Source organism: Bombus vosnesenskii, unplaced genomic scaffold (genome assembly GCF_011952255.1).
Source record: "Bombus vosnesenskii isolate JDL3184/JDL3185 unplaced genomic scaffold, Bvos_JDL3184-5_v1.1 scf7180000013336, whole genome shotgun sequence".
NCBI classification, from domain to species: domain Eukaryota; kingdom Metazoa; phylum Arthropoda; class Insecta; order Hymenoptera; family Apidae; genus Bombus; species Bombus vosnesenskii.
This window is the reverse complement of record NW_022882974.1, coordinates 118,825-137,709: the sequence shown is the minus strand read 5'-3', so window position 1 is coordinate 137,709 and position 18,885 is coordinate 118,825. Positions and strand designations below refer to the sequence as shown.

General features: G+C 34.6%; 1 protein-coding gene across 5 annotated transcripts in view; it reads left to right on the top strand.

Moving 5' to 3' along the window:
• Positions 1–18,885, top strand: part of LOC117235984 (phosphofurin acidic cluster sorting protein 2) — a 181,282-nt gene that overhangs the window by 144,341 nt on the left and 18,056 nt on the right. For 4 of the 5 annotated variants that reach the window (XM_033498536.1, XM_033498538.1, XM_033498535.1 and 1 more), the window contains exons 2-4: positions 6,698–6,766; positions 15,202–15,505; positions 18,153–18,443. In XM_033498536.1, coding sequence (XP_033354427.1) covers positions 6,698–6,766; positions 15,202–15,505; positions 18,153–18,443 — 664 coding nt within the window. The remainder of the gene's footprint in view (positions 1–6,697; positions 6,767–15,201; positions 15,506–18,152; positions 18,444–18,885) is intronic. The other variant, XM_033498537.1, reaches the window with a different exon arrangement.

Sequence of the window (18,885 nt, the reverse complement as noted above, 5' to 3'; positions counted from 1 at the left end):
TAGTAGGTAAGGAGCTTAATTGCATTGTACGGAGTTTAAAACACATTTCTAGATTAATATTTTCACGTGCTCGTGGAAGTTTTAAGAAAATGAAATTTTATTTCTACAAAATGTATATAATAGGAAATGTCAAACAGAGGAGATAATACACTAAATGGAGATATTATACGCTATTACTATTGTAGATGTGCATGTATATGGGGTTGTCGAGAGGTAAGCGTTAAATAAAGAATAAAATAAAAAAATGTATATATATATATATTTCATTCAGAATATTATTTCATCTGCACGATATTTCCTATTATATATATTTTTATATATACATTTATAACGTATAATGTATATAATTATAATAAATAATATACATTACATAAACACAGAGAGTTATTAGTCGAGTCTTCGACGTTCATGAAATTTTATTTAAATTTATGCACATATAGAATATGCATATAGAATCGCCAGAAGAATGGAATTGCAAACGAAGAAATTGTCATAGAAAATATAAAAAACACGTATATGTAAATCTTCTCGAAAAAAAATACCACTACGTGTGGCTAATTGGAATTAAAAAAGTAATTCTGATGTTACTACACTTGTATACATAATACGTACACTCGTATACTTGGAAGAATTATTTTATGCGCGTTATGATGCATATCTATAATATGATACATTCGTGTTTTATGATCTTGATACGCATAAACGTTTTAAATTATATTAAATTCTTTGGAAATTACATGTTTTCACAATTCAAAGATATACTCTGCAAACAATTTATTTTACCAACAATTCGTTCGAGTAATGTTTTACCGCACAAATACGTTTTAAAAAGAAGGGGAAAAATACGGTACATAGCAAGCGACTCCATTTCTCCTCGGCGTCATAGTCAGTCTATTATGTCCACAATCCACGTCCAACCGTACCGTATCTCTTTCCTCGATCTTCACATTTCTCTCTTACTCGAGGCTTTTGTCCGGCACAATAGGGGGCGAATAAAAAATAGGAAAAATTATCAGCAGTTCACAATACCCTTGGAACACTTGTTCCTTGAACAGCAGAGACACGAAATGTAAAGATATTCCTTTGCAGCCCTTAGAAATTCAGTGGAAATCACAAATTTAAACAGAATTCTGTCCCAATGACCATAGTGTATAAATTATTTATATTGTGGTACATATAGTGATATATTATGCTGTATTTAATATATAAATATGCCTGTAATTGAATATATAGATTGAAATTAAATATTATATAATAGTACGTTGTATAATATAAATATATATATGTTTGTATAATATATTATATTATCATATATACATCATATACCATTATACGTATATGTGTATAAATTATTTATATTGTGATACATATAGTAACATATTATGCTATATGTAACATTATATATTTAATGTATAATTATGCGTGTAATTAATTATATAAATTAAAATTAAATATTATATAATGGTACGTTGTATAATATAATATAATTATATATATAATAACAGTATAAATATATAATATAAATGTAGAATAAAACAAAAATACTAGTAATATATAATATTATATACGTTATTTGTATAACATAATATTGCATTATTATTAATATGTCATATTACAATACGCGTAGCAGCCAGGTAAAAAGTAGACGACTAATCTAAAGTAGAATACGTGAACCGTTTATCACGAAAGTGGGGTAACTTCATTTTTCGAAAAAATTCAATTCCACTTTGTTTCGGCTTTTATCGAAAAGGAAATTATAGTTTGCTATGAAATTAGTATCGAAATTTTAGTTACACCTAGGAATCTTTCTACAAAATCCACTTTTACAACGATCTTTTAGCACGTATTATTAACTTTTACACGATTTGTTTAACACGTCTTGGTTAAAGTTATGCGACTCTTTTTTTACCACGTTTTATTCATATTTGCACAGTTTTCTTAGCACGTTTTACTTACCTTTAAACGATATTTTTCACACGTTTCATTTATTTTTATCCTCGGACCGAAGAAACCGACGAACCTTCCAAGAACCGCTTCATCAAGACACAAATTCTACTTTGTTATCGCTGTTACAAACAACCGACTGTTTTAGAGTCACGGTAAGAGCATACAGCATCTGAAGGATGCTGTTCATTTGTTTAACGATCGTCAGATCGTACAACTGAGATCTTGAGCGAACAAAGAATCACTTGATTCGATGCAAAGAGAATCGAGATTATATCGTTTTACATTTCTTCATTCTGTTTAAAGAAACAACGAAAGGTGTTGTTCGTTCGTCCAATAAGCCGCAGATTGAACATTCACCAACAGTCAGAACTTGATCGTGTAAAGAGAATTTAATTTGGCTCGAGCAGAATTGAAATTTTATCGTTTCAAATTTCCTTAACTTGTACAAGAACACAACTGTTAAGGTATAGAAAGGATTCGGAAATACAAATAGTTTACTTTATTTCACACACAACAGCTATACATATATATTACACTCTGAAGATCTCGATAACCTTCTTGCACGCACGCTTGTTGTCCTTCTAGAAGCTTCTAAAATCTGGCAACAGTCTTTTGTCTCAACTAAGACCTGGACGCCCCCTAACGCTTACACACACATTCACATGTACAGTGTAAATGTATCATCTACCCAACAACAAAGAAATACACGTCGTCGCAACTGATACAGAACGATCGGGCGGCACATATTTTGAGTGACGAAAATCGTATTCGTTGCAATACCAATGGACATCGACGACGAATAAAATGCGGATTTTTCAGAAAATGATATTTTTTCATTTTCCTTTAACGAATGAAACGCAAGTTTTATGCTTTTTCGCAAATCAATTGTTTCAATTGTGTAAAAGCAATGTCGGGTGTATGTGCGTGAAGTTGGTCAGTGTAAATTTGTCTGGCGATCGAAGATGCGAAATTATTTTGTTTGTTATAAAAGCGGAGCAATTCCATTTATCCTATTGGTTGACCAGCGAAGTTTTGTCGTTTTTTCAATGACGTGGAAGGTTGTTCATTTGTTCTATGGAACTTACGCGTGTCATCCAGAGATCAACGATTGTACAAATTGTTTTATTAACGCTTTACTGACCGGCTTTCTATTGCCGACGCTTGTCGACCGATAGCCTATTAATCGACTTTTTGTTACCAACAATCTTCCTCATTATTTGAGCAGTAATTTGTTATTTAGTGCTAAGGTACCTTGCTCAATTGCGTCAGTTGCGTTGCTTTGTAAGCTCCCACAGTTTTATACCAATTTGAAAAATTTATCGTTCGCGATGGACGAAAAGAATGGCATTGGAGAGTCTAAACCGAAACAGAGCCGGCGCGAGGGAGAATCTGCGCCTGAGATGCCGGTCGGACGTGCGTATGCTGTTGAATCGCTATTGGTCGGTAAAGTGTTAATATTTTCATTGGTATTTTTACGAAATATTTGCGTTGCTGTCGAAGGTATCGTTTCTCAGGAGCGAAAATTCTACTGTTATCGTTAGTCATTATTAGTCAATTGCTTCGACCAGCGAAAGTGAAATTGTTTATCGGCGGATAACTTCCGGTTAACGTCAGTGATATAAATTATTAATAAATAGACAGATAATGATTCTATATTTCCAATTAGTTCTGAGATTGCCGCCATTTTATAAATAAGTGGGTAAAAATAGATAAAAGAAGAATCTCAGAATCGGAAGACGATAACGATTTTTAGATAAAGAAAACAGACGTTTATATAAAGCGGAAAGGAAGAGAACTATACGCTGAAATTCGTCATTATCCGATGAGTATTTTAAAGTGACACTAAGTTGAGCTCTACGATACGGAATAACAACGAGCAGAATATCTGAAAAATAAGGAAACTGTCGTTTACAATTTTCGTAATTGATCAAAATGCTTTTTGCTTCCTTGTTGTATTACGAAAATTGCCTGATAAATTTCGAAAGTCTATAAAACACAAGTCTGCAAAACTTCTAACGTTTGTTAAAGACACGTGGTAAGTTGCAGAAAATAAGGAAACTATTAGGTTGGCAACTATGTCAATACCATCTAATGATAAAATCCGCAATCACTTAGTTGCCAACCCAACAAATACAATTACTTGTCTTTTCTCAATTTTGACATTAACATTACCAAATGGCCGGTTTCAATGTTTAATGTTAAATTGTACATTTAGTGTTATTTTTTTTATTCGTCTAATTTTATGTAAGTTCTTATGTTATCCGATTAATCAATTTCTCAATATTTATTAATATATGAGATTACTATTTATCGCGTCACATTGATAAAGCAAAGCAATAGCTCATTCAGCTTCGGTAAACAGATCGTAGGACACTTCCACGCTTTGGTATGGTAAACGATACAAAATTATTTCCATTCCAAGTAAATAGAAGCACAGAAAATTCATTATATTGTTCCTCTTCTATTATACAATTCCATTATTACTGTTCGTTATATTATTCCTCTTGTTATCGCCAGGAAATAGGAATTTTAAAATAAAATTATAAAATCAGCCATGGAAGTTTAAAAAAAAAAAAAAAATAAAAAACACAAAGAATCGAATAGAACCGAGTAAAATTGCCTTTCTACCGTACGTGCTCCTCTGTACGCGACTAATTTACCTACAACGACGACAACCTTACCGCTCGTTTATCGATTCTTCGACAGATGAATCATTTCTGTTGCACCGCGTCTGCTGCCCCCGGTTCCTATTTATTCCTCCACCGACGACCCGTCGTGGGCGGTTGGTAGGTGGAAAAAAGAAATGATCCGCAGTCTGTCGCCGGCTCACCGACCACCATCGTCGTGTATGGTAGCTTGGCTCGCCAGGCGAACACGTACAACGAAACTGAAACACCACCTGTAGTTTTAGCGCTGTGAAGCTATAGTTAGCGAGCTCGCCCCCGAACCGAAGAGGGAAGCTTACCATAAATAAAAATAACTACCTTGCCGGCTCGCGTGTAGCAAACGGGCTTGTTTCACCACAATTGCGCTTCGTTTTCTATGGTTTTCGCCATTTGCACAGTCGGCTGTGGCTGACCCACGCGGACCTCGAGAGGCTACCGCGACGTCTAGACAACCCGGTTCGGTGTTTCGCAACGTGTTCGAGCGTCGTTTCTCTAATTCTCAGCAACGAGAATCGGAAAAGCGTATAGGAAAAGGTGTGTTGTGCGTTGGACTTGAAATAGTGTGAGATCGAACTCGACGAGTTTGCAGGTGGAATTGTTTTGTTGGAAATTTAGACAATTGAGTGTAAGATTGATATTCTGTTGTTTTGTTGTTTTTGTTTGTTTTGGGGGAGGTTAAGCAGAAAGAGAGACCAGAGGTGTCGTGTTGAATTTCTTATTGGAAGGTGATTTCTCTACTTTGCCGGTTTAGTTTTCACGGGTTTTATTAGCCCTCGGTTGCCACGCTCGCTTCGCCGGGTCAATCTGACCCACTGTTCGATTTCCAAGCAGCTGCTGTTGAAAGGATAGCGGCGATATCGGATCAAAGGAAATTTGAGAATACGGTTGAGAATATCCTGGGATATGTTTTGACAAAAATGAAAATCTAAGGAAGGAAGTGACGTTGTTTCCGAGAAAGAAAGGGAAATATTTGAAACTGTAAGTTTCGAGGAAAATCATTTTTATGAGAAATTGTTGTAACTCTCTTGTGTTTCGACATTTCTCGCTACAATTTTCAGATTTAATGTTTTTTAAATGTGCAACTTTGAGAGGGAAAATAGTTTCTTAGTGCGCGTTCCTAAAAAGATGTTTATTTGACATGTTGAGGAAGAGCAGTTTTTGAATAAGAAGAGTGCAATTTTATGGAAAAATCAGTTCATTACACACACAGGTGCAAACAATTTTTAGATTAAAATTTTTTTAACTGTAATAGTGATTTCTGTCAGTAAAATTTGCACAAAAGTAAAATGCACATTTATGACACTTGGGTCATAATGACCCATCACTAACTTCACAGAGTTACCAGACGCAAACTGACAGGATTCTTAGCAGTGTAATCACCAGATATTATAAAAAAAAATAATAATTCAAATTAACAGTAGATTATGCAATAGTGTCATTGCAAGCGTCACATCTTGAAGATGTTTCTTCCCAAAACAAAACTATGGGTCACTATGACCCATAAAGGCAACCTTCAATAAAAGACAACTTTCAATAAAATAATACAAAAAAAATATTAATTCAAATTAACAGTAGATTGTGCAATAGTGTCATTGCAAGCGTCACATCTTGAATATGTTTCTTCTCAAAACAAAACTATGGGTCACTGTGACCCATAAAGGCAACCGAGAGTTAAAAAAGGGAATCGGTACAATCTTGTAGAATACAATGATTCGACGAGACTTGGCTTATTATTTTCTGCACTGCATAATATTTTACTTTTCCCAATCTTTTCAATGTTTCATTATGTTCTTTTCTTTTGTTTAATTCCTTGGCCAGTTATTCATTTCACGCATAAGTCTGCATTAGAAGTTTTATTTTCCAGTAATCCGTAATTCTTGTTGAGTTTTCAAAATTCACCAGCTTCTTATCTCCAGATGTACGTACGTTTCGTAAATTCTGTTCCTCACATTTTACGATACTTTCACGAGTGTCACGTGTAAAAAAAAAAAGAAAGAAAAAACAAAAAGTATAAACAAACATAAAATTGTATCTAGTGTAACACGAAGAATAAATAGATCTGTTCAAGTGCTGTTGGTTTGCAGAATTATGGAAGAAAGGAAGAGATCAAGCGTTCGCATAATGCGCGGAAAAGTAGCAAAGAACTGCAAATGGTAAGCCAAGAAATGGAATATCGATTGAACGTCGGTAGTTTTTAGCTATAACTGTAACTATGTATTACGTCCAAGCAAATGATACCATTTTAGACTTTTCCGTTTTACGTGTGCATACATCACGAAAGTAAATTCCACTGCGAACTGCTCGCTGTTCGTCGTTTCATGTCCCGCATTTTATTTATCGCGTTTCATCACAATGCGAAGTATTAGCTTGTGCCAAAAGTCCCTTTCGTTTAATCAGGAAATATTGGGTTGGTAATTAAGTGACTGCGGATTTTGTCATTAGGTGGTACGAAAAAATCCGCAATCACTTAGTTGCCAACGTAGATGCACTTTTATATTGCATTTCTCTTTTATATTATTTTATCGAATTATGTACCGTCCATTTTGTTCTATCACTACAAAATAATATAACATACAATATAATATAATTGTTGTTATTTCTATATTCAAAGGTAGGATCACAATAGCTATTATTACATTCTATGGATAAATCTATCACACCGTTCTGAGCCAGAAAAACCTTTATTTGCACATTCTTACATGGACTAGGGATAAAAACAAAAGAACATCTTAAACCTATCGATTAAATCTATCGATTGTCTTTAGAACTATCTTCTAGTTATTTTTTGTAACTAACGCATCTGCATATAGATGGCGAGCACGTACTCACGTTGTCATTTTCAACAATAATATAATCAGAATTGCAGATAATTCTAAAATAATATAATAATACTAATAATAATATACAAAAATTTGTTCTATTACTGCAAAATGGATCACACAAAATTCAATAAAATAATACGAAAGAAAAAATATTGCGCATCTAATTATTTTCTTATAAAATGTCAGACACTTTTGGGATAATCTATTAGGTTGGCAACTAAGTTGGCTGTCATTAGGTGGTGCGACAAAACTCGCAATCACTTAGTTGCCAACCCAATAAAAATCGCGTACAGTTTTTGCGATGCTAAAAGTGTCACAATTATCTGATGTTAGTACGTGCGAATTATTTCTTTGCAAAATTGAATGTGAAACAGATAGACGTTATTTATTAGAACATTACGTTAATTATTTCCAGTGAAGGGGAAATACTTTTTCCGGAAAGAGGAAAACATTCCACGCTATTGATTTCCTCCCTCGTGAATATATTCTATATATCGAGAAATTTATTTTTCAGTGTGCAAGTCGTTCTATTTTCGTAGCAATTTCCTTGTTCACTTGTTCAATTCGTGTTTTCTCCCGAGCCACGATCTTCCAAATGCCAACTCGTACCTTCAATTTTCGGCTTGTTTTTTCAACGAAAGTTACTCTGCGCCGTATTATCCCGCCTCTTCTACGTGTCGCCAGATTTATTTGTCCAACTGGAATCGCTCTCCTGTGCCATTTTCTTCCACATTTTGTACAGCGTGGCTGCTATAACCATGCAATAAATCGCGCAGACGAAAGAAACTATGAGAAAGTCGGAGACAAATATCGTATATCATCAGACAATCGCGTCACAAATAACGTAATTTACTTTATAGTAACTGCAATGTGGATGTTTAAAATATTGTACATGTACACGTTACGTGAAATAAGTAAGATACAATACATATATAATGCAAAATACAAATACATATTTTTATTAATGTAATTTTGTTTCTCTTTTATTAGTTTTAATTGTCTCATGTGATTTACGTAATTTACACGTGAAAATTGCATATATTATCAATTGTGCATCATTACGAGATTTTCTTTAATGTTTTATACATCGTACTATTAGGTTGGCAACTAAATGGTTGCGGATTTTGTCATTAGCACGTAACGACAAAATCCGCAATCACTTAGTTGCCAACTCAATATAATAAATCGCGAAGACGAAAGGATTCATCAGAAGGGCAGAAATCATTAGAAACAACATAATTGATTCTGTGATAACTGAACTGTGGAAGTTTATACGATGATACATATTTTTACGAATACAATTTCTTTTTTCCTTTTATTAATGTCTCGTGAGATTTACGTAATGCACATATGCAAATAGCAGATACATTACGAATTGTACATTACCATGAGAGAATTGTGCGAGAATGTCAATATTCCGGCCGCTGGATTACACGACATATTAAAGAAAAATATTTATTTAAAGAAATAGGAATTGCATAATGCAGTCTATGTGTATAGTTTTGATAATTATGGTTGGTCCGGGGTGAATATGATTCAAGAAATAAAAGCAACATTGCATTAATTACCTTCAAATATTGCAATTATATTGCAAAATTTTTATGCACATAAATAATTTGTTAAATTTGTACAAGTACTTATTTTCATAAATTTGTATTATCTATATATTTACTATACTAAACAAAATCGAAAATGATCCACATCATCCACTAAATATTGCAATTAGACTGCAAAATAATTATGCAAATAAATAGTCTCTTAATTTGTATAATAATTGCATTACAAATCTACCTACTATAATAAACAAAATCGAAAATGATCTACGTCATCCACTAAATATTGCAATTAGACTGCAAAATAATTATGCAAATAAATAGTTTCTTAAATTTGTATAATAATTGCATTATATATTTACCTACTAGAATAAACAAAATCGAAAAAGATCCACATCATCCACTAAATATTGCAATTAGACTGAAAAATAATTATGCAAATAAATAGTTTCTTAAATTTGTATAATAATTGCATAACATATCTACCTACTACAATAAACAAAATCTCAAATGATCCACTTCATGTATTAAATATCCTAATTACGCTACATCGTAATTACAAAATAATGATGCAAATATTAGATAATCTCTTAAACTTGCTTAACAACTGTACTACCCATCTACCTACTACAATACATTACTACGCATTACCATCTCATTACCAAACTGTTACTTTGCTTTCGCGAAGCTCGGCGAACAATCTCGTCGTCAACGGCCAAAACCTCGCAATTTCTCATCCATCGTAGCCAACGTCGAAACATTGCCCTCGTTATCGCGAACGCTTTTGCTTGAACCTAACCTAATTCTCGCCAGCCAAAGCAATTAAAACGTCAGACGCTCTAGCGATCTCGTGTCAAAGGCCACCGCTTCCTACTAACACGTCTTCGATGACAAAGATACCGCAAGGACGCGTTCTACGTTGGTCGTGTCGTACGTATCCATATTTCATATCATTGTACATGGCAACGTACACGCGGTGACGTCTTCAAACCGGCGTGATTATTATCTCTTTGTCTACGTAGCCGTCTGATCGATAGCATTGTGCAGCAGCGTTTTTGCTTCGAGCATCAACTCGGCCTGGTTCCACGAGCCGAGTGGACTCGTTCGTTTTCGCAAAGCGAAGGCTCAGCACCAGCCTCCGCGAGATCCTCCGCTCGTTTTCGATACAAATTGTCTCGTGGCTCAGGGCTTTCTTTCTCAATCTTCGATCCGCCTTTCCAAGTTTCACCGATGGAAATTACGTGGAAAGAAGATACGCGAGGAATGCGGATGAGAGTCTCGATTCTTCTATTATTTGTATTATATCGTTGAATTTTTCTCGTCCGAAGAGATTTTCTCATTGTTTCCAGGGAAAATTCCTTTTTAGGTTATCGATCGAGTTTTTTCGTTTTTATTTCTCCCGAGCTTTGGTTTGCTGGATGATAACGTGCATCGTGAAGCTTCTTGGGCTATTTGAGTGGAGAAGTTTTTAACTGGCAAGGGGAAGGTTTGGCAACTGGAGAATTGAGAAAAGTTTGAAACTTGGCAAATGTAGCTCATGAGATGCTAAGAAGGAAACAATTTTCTCTGAACAATGGAACGGTCCTAGGGGTGAAAACTCCACTCCGAAGAAATCTTGACTTTTCATGTTATCATAAATATTTTAGAAAGTATATAGGATAGGAGGGAAAAGTTGAATTAAAAGTTATAATCCCTTTTACGTAAATTTCTATTTCTATTAAATAAATTTTTATTAATAAATTCCTATTTTTATATTTCTATTAATAAATTATTCTATTAATAAATTTCTATTTACACGTAATTTTCTGAAGCTGTTTTTCCTCTCACACGCATACACAGCTCTTTATAGATACATAAACGTTATGTATAATATTATATAATGAATAATAATATATATAATAGTGCTACGTATAATAAATGTAACAAGATTTTTAATCACGCGAATATTTCTGCCTTAATCATTTTTTCGCAGGAAACAAAGGAAAGAGGAAATACTTTGTTTCATATTATATGTACTATTTGTTTATAATAATTATTTACATGTTTTTATTTGATCGGTTTATTTCATCTCGGCCTGCAAATACTAAAAAACATGTTAAAGTTTACGAATATATTTTAGTTTTTATTAAAATTGCAACTTAAACAGAGAATTGTAACTGCTTTCTGCGCATGACGAGTATATTCGTCGTAGCAGAAAATGTTGCCATTTCTTCATTTCGCACAGTCTCCAGACGCTTGGTTTCCGAGGCAAAATAAATTTTATTCTACGTTTTTTCTTACTTTCACACAAAAAACGTTATACTTATCTTACAAGAACATTTACATTACACATACACGTCTATCGTTCTCGTTTACATCCAAAAATGGTCAGCTAATAACGAACACCCTGTATATGAAAATCGAAAGAAGAACACTTAGCAGCTAGTCAGGTGTGCCACTAAAACCTCGCACTTGAACCACTTGCAACTGTGTTGCAACTATCACAAAGCAGCAAGAAGTTGAGCGAAAGTTTGAAACTTTCTGACGAAGATCCTCTTATCCTACATTTTCTGTACAAATCTCACGACTTCCATCAATCATTCTAAATATGCTACGCGACCTCGATTACCAATAGCAATAAAACTGTCCACTTGTAACACTTCGAAACGAGCCCCTGTCGACCACCATAAATCTCGTCGAACAGCGTCAAATGTCTACCGATAGGCTGCGATATTCCAATAAAATATCGCCGATTTGGCTCGTTGAATATCTTTTATTAGCCGATAAATTTCACCGATTTATTACGAGCACATTGTCGTGTTTAGCTTACCGTATCGAAGGTTCGTGATTGACAATTGTCTGCAGATTCGTTTATTCCGGTTTATTTTCTATTTATCTTGCAACGATAATGGTGTTTAATGGTGTTTCATGGTCAATTATGGTTTGAAGCGCACAATATGAATTAACATTTTACCGACCGATAGCCGATTAATTGGTTTTTTATCGCCAACGCTTACCGACTGATAACCTATTAATCGACTTGTTGTCGCCGATAATTTTCCTCATTATTTGGGCAGTAATGTGTTATTTAGTACTAAGGTACCTTGCTCAGTTGCGTCAGTTGCGTTGCTTTGTAAGCTCCCATAGTTTTATACCAATTTAAAAAACTTACCATTCGCGACAAACGAAAAGAATGGTATTGAAGAGTCTAAATCGAAACAGAGGCGGCGCCAGGGAGAATCTGCGCCTGAGTTGCCAATCGGACGTGCGTATGCTAGCGGTCAGTAAAGTGTTAAGATGTAACTGACGCTCAATTTACGCGAGTCTGTTTCTTACGTGGTAAATTGCATTTTACTTTTTATTTTTCTTTTATTTAAAAGTGGGAACGCCCAACGAAGTTTAAAATTTCGACAAAATTCAATGAAATGTCGTAGCGACGGTATCAACAAATTTAGGAAAACTTGGTGAAAGAAAAGATTGAAAAAGAATCGTGTGAGGAAATGACGAAAATGGTTGAGGACGAAAATGACGCCGAACTTGCAAATATTCAAGCGATGAAGATGATACGTTCGTAGAAATTTTAAAAAGCAAAGATTGAGTGTTTTGAATTAGGATAGCGACATTGATAATGAATAAAGTTTATTTTTGTCTTTGAAACGTCATTTAAACAAATTTCATTTTTACGGTTTACATAAATTAGGTGTAAAATTAAATTAAATTAAATTAGTTTGTTTTTGAAACGTCATTATTCTTTTCTATCAAAAACTGCTTGAAATTCTTCTAAAGTTTACATGTACTAACCTCTGTTTTTACACTAATTTATCTTCTCTTTTTATACTGACAAACTTCATTTTCGCGGTTCACATAAATCAGGTGTGTAATTAAGCGATGGAAGCTAATGTAATGTGTCGCAATTACGTTGTTAATTACGTCGTAATCGTCGATGATTGACGAACACTGTCCAGCGACGAGAAACAAGTTTTTCAACAGCGAAAGAAAACTTGTGCATCGATCTAGGCCAAATTCATGAAAGAGAAAAGTGTATCTGTAGATGCGAAGCACGTTAGTGCCACCTTTCGTCTCAGTTGCAAAGAAAACTTATTCGTTCCATTCGTTTTGGGCAGATGGCATAAGCAAAAACCAAGAAATGTTTATTAACTCTTTCATTTGATTTCTACAAAGTTGACGTTACGATACACATCTTCTAGCGTTATTAATAACCGGACAACGAATTTTTAGTTTTCGTACTTTTCATATTGCATAGGTTTCGCGTATTTTACATAAACCACGTTAATAAACATGTTACATATTTATTTCTAATTTCATGATTCCTGATACTTTCGTATAATAATCATCGTACAATCAGTTTATCAGTTCGTACGAAGTACAAGCGGGACAATTTGAATTTCTTTAATACCTTTAAGGGACGTACACAACAGCGGTCAATCGCGTAAAAGTGGATTTCGTACCGATTTATGTCACGCGATCAACAAATAGGAGAAAAATTTCGTCGTATTCGATAAAGAAATGTTAGTTATCACTCGACATTGAAAATTTCAAGAATTTTGCAGGCACATCCATAGAATTTTGTTTAATTTAAAGAAATTGAAATATGTACACTTCGGTTAGGTTTCATGACGCCGAACGATCTCCTTCGATGTGTAAATTAATGCTTCCACGTGAGCGAGATCGTTTTGCGATTTAAACGACCTTGGAAAACCTGTTATTACTTATCGTAACGCAAATTCTCATAATTAGACTGCGGATTTTTATTTTTAATTTTGTTAACACAACTGCAGAGGTGGAACCTACGCGAATATTCATCTCACCCGTTAGACGTCGTAACAACTGCTTCACTTTGAACGAGTTTCTTATATCTTCGCATGTTACGTGCACTTTGTGCGTTCTTGCAGTTTTTTAACCTTCACCAAATGTATCAAAATCCGCAGTATAACGATAACTATAAGATTGGCAGCTAAGTGATTGCGGATTTTGTCATTACCACTTAATGGACCTACCCTAAACCTAACCTAACCTAAAAACATTACCAATAAATGTAGGTACACGTATGAATGTGATTCATATTTCGTAAATATCAATGTAATACATATGTATGTGTATGTATGTGTAGATATTCTACATTTTGCAATTTATCTTATTCTATTTGTTCTACATTTTGCAATTTATCTTATTCTATTTATATTTCTTTTTCATATTTGTGTTTTATATTTATCCTATTTATATACACAGTGTATGTATTCCACACTATTTACCATTCACCTTGCGTAATGTCACATATTTTCTAATTATAATTTATAATATATATAATAAGTTGAATATTCGGACACGTTTCAGCTGAGTAAAAATCTACGGTTTAATAGTCATATTCTGTCTTCAAATTTCTTCTTCCGTTTCTATTTAAGTTGTTCTGTGCATATGTGTAACCTGCGTTATTTGACACGTACCTTATACAATGTGACACGTTTCCTTCGTATAGGTAGAACATTTCGACACGAAAAAAAAAAAAAATAAAAATAAAATCTGGCTGCATAAAAATCAGCAGCGTATTAATAACAATTTACAAAGGGCTATCGCGCTATTCAAAACATTTTCTTCACAATTTTTCACAATTTCTGTATTAAAGTAAAGGGAAATTGTTCAATTTCCACACTTGCGGCGTTTCTGACAATTAAATTAAATTAAAATTCTGATAATCACGTCAGCTGTGACGCTGCCTATCTAAAACAGAAAAAAGAAGAAAGAAAAACACTGAATCGATAATTTGATAATTACAATGTTCGTTATTTATTGTACTCGGCTGTTCGTGGAGTTGGCGCTCTTTTCACGAACACACAGTTTCCGCGGCAAATTTGCTCGCGTGTACCTTAACAAAATTTTGCGTACGCGCCTTACGCTTAGCTCAACAAAACTTTCGCTAGAAACTTTCGTGCTTTTCATGTGCCTGGCAGAAGTTAGCGTACTGAAATCCCAAAGTAAATTTCCATGCAAATACTTACGTAGCGAACGAGTGAAATTCCACTATTGGGCTGGCAACTAAGTGATTGCGGATTTTGTCATTACCACCAATGTCTAAATCCGCAATCACTTAATTGCCAACCCAATATTTTATTTCAATTCTTGGCTTTTTAATTAGTTAAGAAAAAGTAGATATATTTTTGTATTACCAACTATTTGCAAAATCTAAAGCGAACGTTTCTCTTGCAATTTGTTTAGGTTATGCTCGTTGACCTTGACGCGGCTGGTGATTTTACGGCCATTAGGCTCCGATTTAACGTCGATTAGCATCGCGGTGAAGATGCAGAGCTCGAAGAGGACGCTGCGCTCCAACGAGATGGCCATTCCAACCGGTGGCATGCTGGACACCGAGCTAGAGCTGCAATTCGCGCTTCAGTATCCGCATTTCCTCAAGAGGGACGGCAACAAGCTGCTGATACAACTGCAGAGGAGAAAACGCTATAAAAATCGCACGATGCTCGGGTACAAGACGCTAGCCGAGGGAGTTATCAATATGGCTCAGGTAAAAAGCAATTTTCGACCTACAACTACATTCGATAAGCACGTTCTATTCGATAGATACACGAGCATACGACAAGTACAAGATACAGAAGAATATTCTTCTCGAAAATCCTCGTTTTATGTCGTCACTTTCTTTCACTTTCTTATCAGCGAGAAGAAAATTACTTTCGTCGTTTGAAATTTCCTTTGTCTGATCGTCTCGTGTCGGCTGCGACGACCTACGTTTCGCTTTTTCTCTCACTGATTTTTTGCAACGAGCCGGACAAGTTCTCGTGTGTCTTTGAAATCGAGACTGGTATTGTTTACGTTCTAACGACGTTCCAGCTTATCTGTTGGTTCTATTCCTACGTCGACCAAACTGGCACAAAACAAATGCTGTTTTTCGCTGTTATTTATCTTTCTACGAGATCAGAGACATCTACGGCTGTTTTAGCGTGCTAGTGGAAGAAATTGTAAAAGTAGTTGCAGGTGTACTGCGAATCGATTAACACAATCGAAAACCGATGAAAATGTTTAAAAAATACGTAATAGTGGAATATTTTTATATTTTTCGATTTATTACTTTCTTACAGAAGCAATTCCATGTTATGTGGTACATTTTTGGTATTATTAATCCATCTGGGACCAAGATCCCTAAACAAGGGTTGCCACATTTATAAAATTGTAGAACCAGTCAATTCGACTGGTGTGGTAGTTCTAGTGTTAATTTGCAAAACGAAGAAACTATATTTCTTTATGTGCATCAATTGAACTATCTTCTTTCACACAGTTTTACTCTTATTTACTGTTGCAATGATATATATATATATAATACATATTATTAAATTTAAAACGAAGAATTTGTGGAAAGTATTCCACTGTGCACAATCTGGCAGATGATTGTTCTATTCCACAATTCAATTAGTCGATAAACCAATAAATGCAAGTCAATAAATAATCGAGTAACTCCCGAAGACCTAAATTATAATAATTATATATATAGTAAATAGCTATGATATAAAAATTTATCAAAATCACTATACATATATATGTAGCGCTGGAGTACAATTGACATATTTATTACTGCGAAAGTTCAGCTTAATTTGAAATTTACCTATACATCATCCCTGTTGTGCTGTTATTATAGCGGCGTTCGAATCTCTAGAGATTAGATTACAAATGCATTAGGCTAAATCAGGACACCTTGTGCCATGATGCAGCTACGAATATGCGAATTAAGGTTGTGAGTGAAAGGAGAATTACAGCTAATTTAATATCCTTGTCTAATATATTATCAAGAATTTATTTAAAAAAGTATCAGGGAATATCCAGTTTTCTAGCCGTCCGATCTCATCAGTTTTATTATTTAAATTGTTATTAATGATTATCGTTCAATTTTAGTGTGTAAAATCTAATTTTAGTGCTAATTGTATTTAACATCTTAAATAAATTTAATGAAATAAATTTAATTAAATTTTATATATTAAACAAATAATTTGATTTAATACAAATGAAAAATCTAATTTTACTGCTAATTTTCTCGCTGTCTGTTAAATTCTCACGTAACAGTTTCATTCGTTCAATTTATTTCTCTACGTGATTATTATGTTACCGAAACAGTACAAAACAACAAAACAACAAAACAACAAAACAACAAAACAACAAAACAACAAAACAACAAAACAACAAAACAACAAAACAACAAAACAACAAAACAACAAAACAACAAAACAACAAAACAACAAAACAACAAAACAACAAAACAACAAACAACAAAACAACAAAACAACAAAACAACAAAACAACAAAACAACAAAACAACAAAACAACAAAACAACAAAACAACAAAACAACAAAACAACAAAACAACAAAACAACAAAACAACAAAACAACAAAACAACAAAACAACAAAACAACAAAACAACAAAACAACAAAACAACAAAACAACAAAACAACAAAACAACATTAGAAAATTATTTATAGCATTCGATCAAACTCTCTAGCGTTTTCAAAACAACGAATTTGTAAAAAGTGTTCTACTGTACACAATCTGACAAATGATTTTTCTATTTCATAATCCACAAAAAAGTTCATTTAGTCGACAAAACCAATAAATGCAAGTCAATAAGTAATCGAGTAATCTTCGAAAACCTAAATTATAATTATTATATACATATACAGTGAATAGCTATCGTACTAAAATTTATCAAAATTAAACACATTCTCGATATTTTCGTAAGTGCGTACCTAAAGATTTCATTCCTCGTTAAAATAAAAATTGTTTAAACACATATTGTTCCCTATGGGGTTACAAAGTTTCCAATGAATTTATCGTCCATTTACAGTATCTGCACCGTCAACATCCTCTTCGAGGTAACAGCCTCTCATGCTTAAACCCTGCAATAACATAACTGTTTTCGCACACGATCGTTTCTCCACGTATTCTAGTTCTACTCGTCAGCTTCAAAATTAAAAGGAAAGTCCATACTCCAACTAACCACTCGGTGTCGACGTCTTCGGCATCCTAGCCGAACCTCTCTTCGCCGTGTAATTTTGTAAATTCAGGTTCGTCCACCTGAAACAAAAACAACCGGCTGCCATGTGAGACTAGGCCAGAAAAAAGCAATTCGTTTCTCATCGAACTGTTACACTTGCGTGCGTGCACAGGTTCTCCAGAAGCAGATGGACCTGGAGCTGGAGCTAGTGTCTGACAAGGCGGAGAAGTACGGTGGCCACTCGGTTGTGTTAGCCCGCGTGAGCGTTGTCGCGCTCAGCTCCCAGCCGGTCGACCAGGATAAAAGACTGATGAACGACCCGAACGAGAGGCTCTGTCCCGAGTATAGCGACGAGGAGGAAGAGTTCAGCTCAGAGGGTGAAGCGGAAGGCAGCGACAGCGAGCCAACTCTTGAGATGGGACACAGACGAAAGACCCGGGCGAAGATTCCGCCCAACGCCAGGGTACGTGAATTGAATTACATACGTAATTTGCTTCCTTGTTTGTGTATGATGAATGTATCATTAATATGTATGTTGTCTGCCACGCGAATTTTATTGGATTGAACGGAAAGTTTCGCTTTTACGGCCGAACTCGAGGATGTGTTCTCTCCTTTACGTGTGTTGTTTTCGATGAATGTGTGCACCAATTCCTTTCGATGTTGCACCAGTTTTTGTCCGACCAATGTGGTCTTGCGTTGTTTTGGTGAACCATGTGTGGACTTGTGCCAGAGTAACAGAAAACAAGTACTTCCAAAGATGATTCTTTCATTTTCTGCAGTTGACTGTTGATTAATCAACAATCCCAGCTTACAATTGGATCAAATTAAAGTTAATATGCATTGTTTAAACACAGATACATCTTGCTACGAAAACAGAAACGAACTAATCAACAATACCGGGTTAC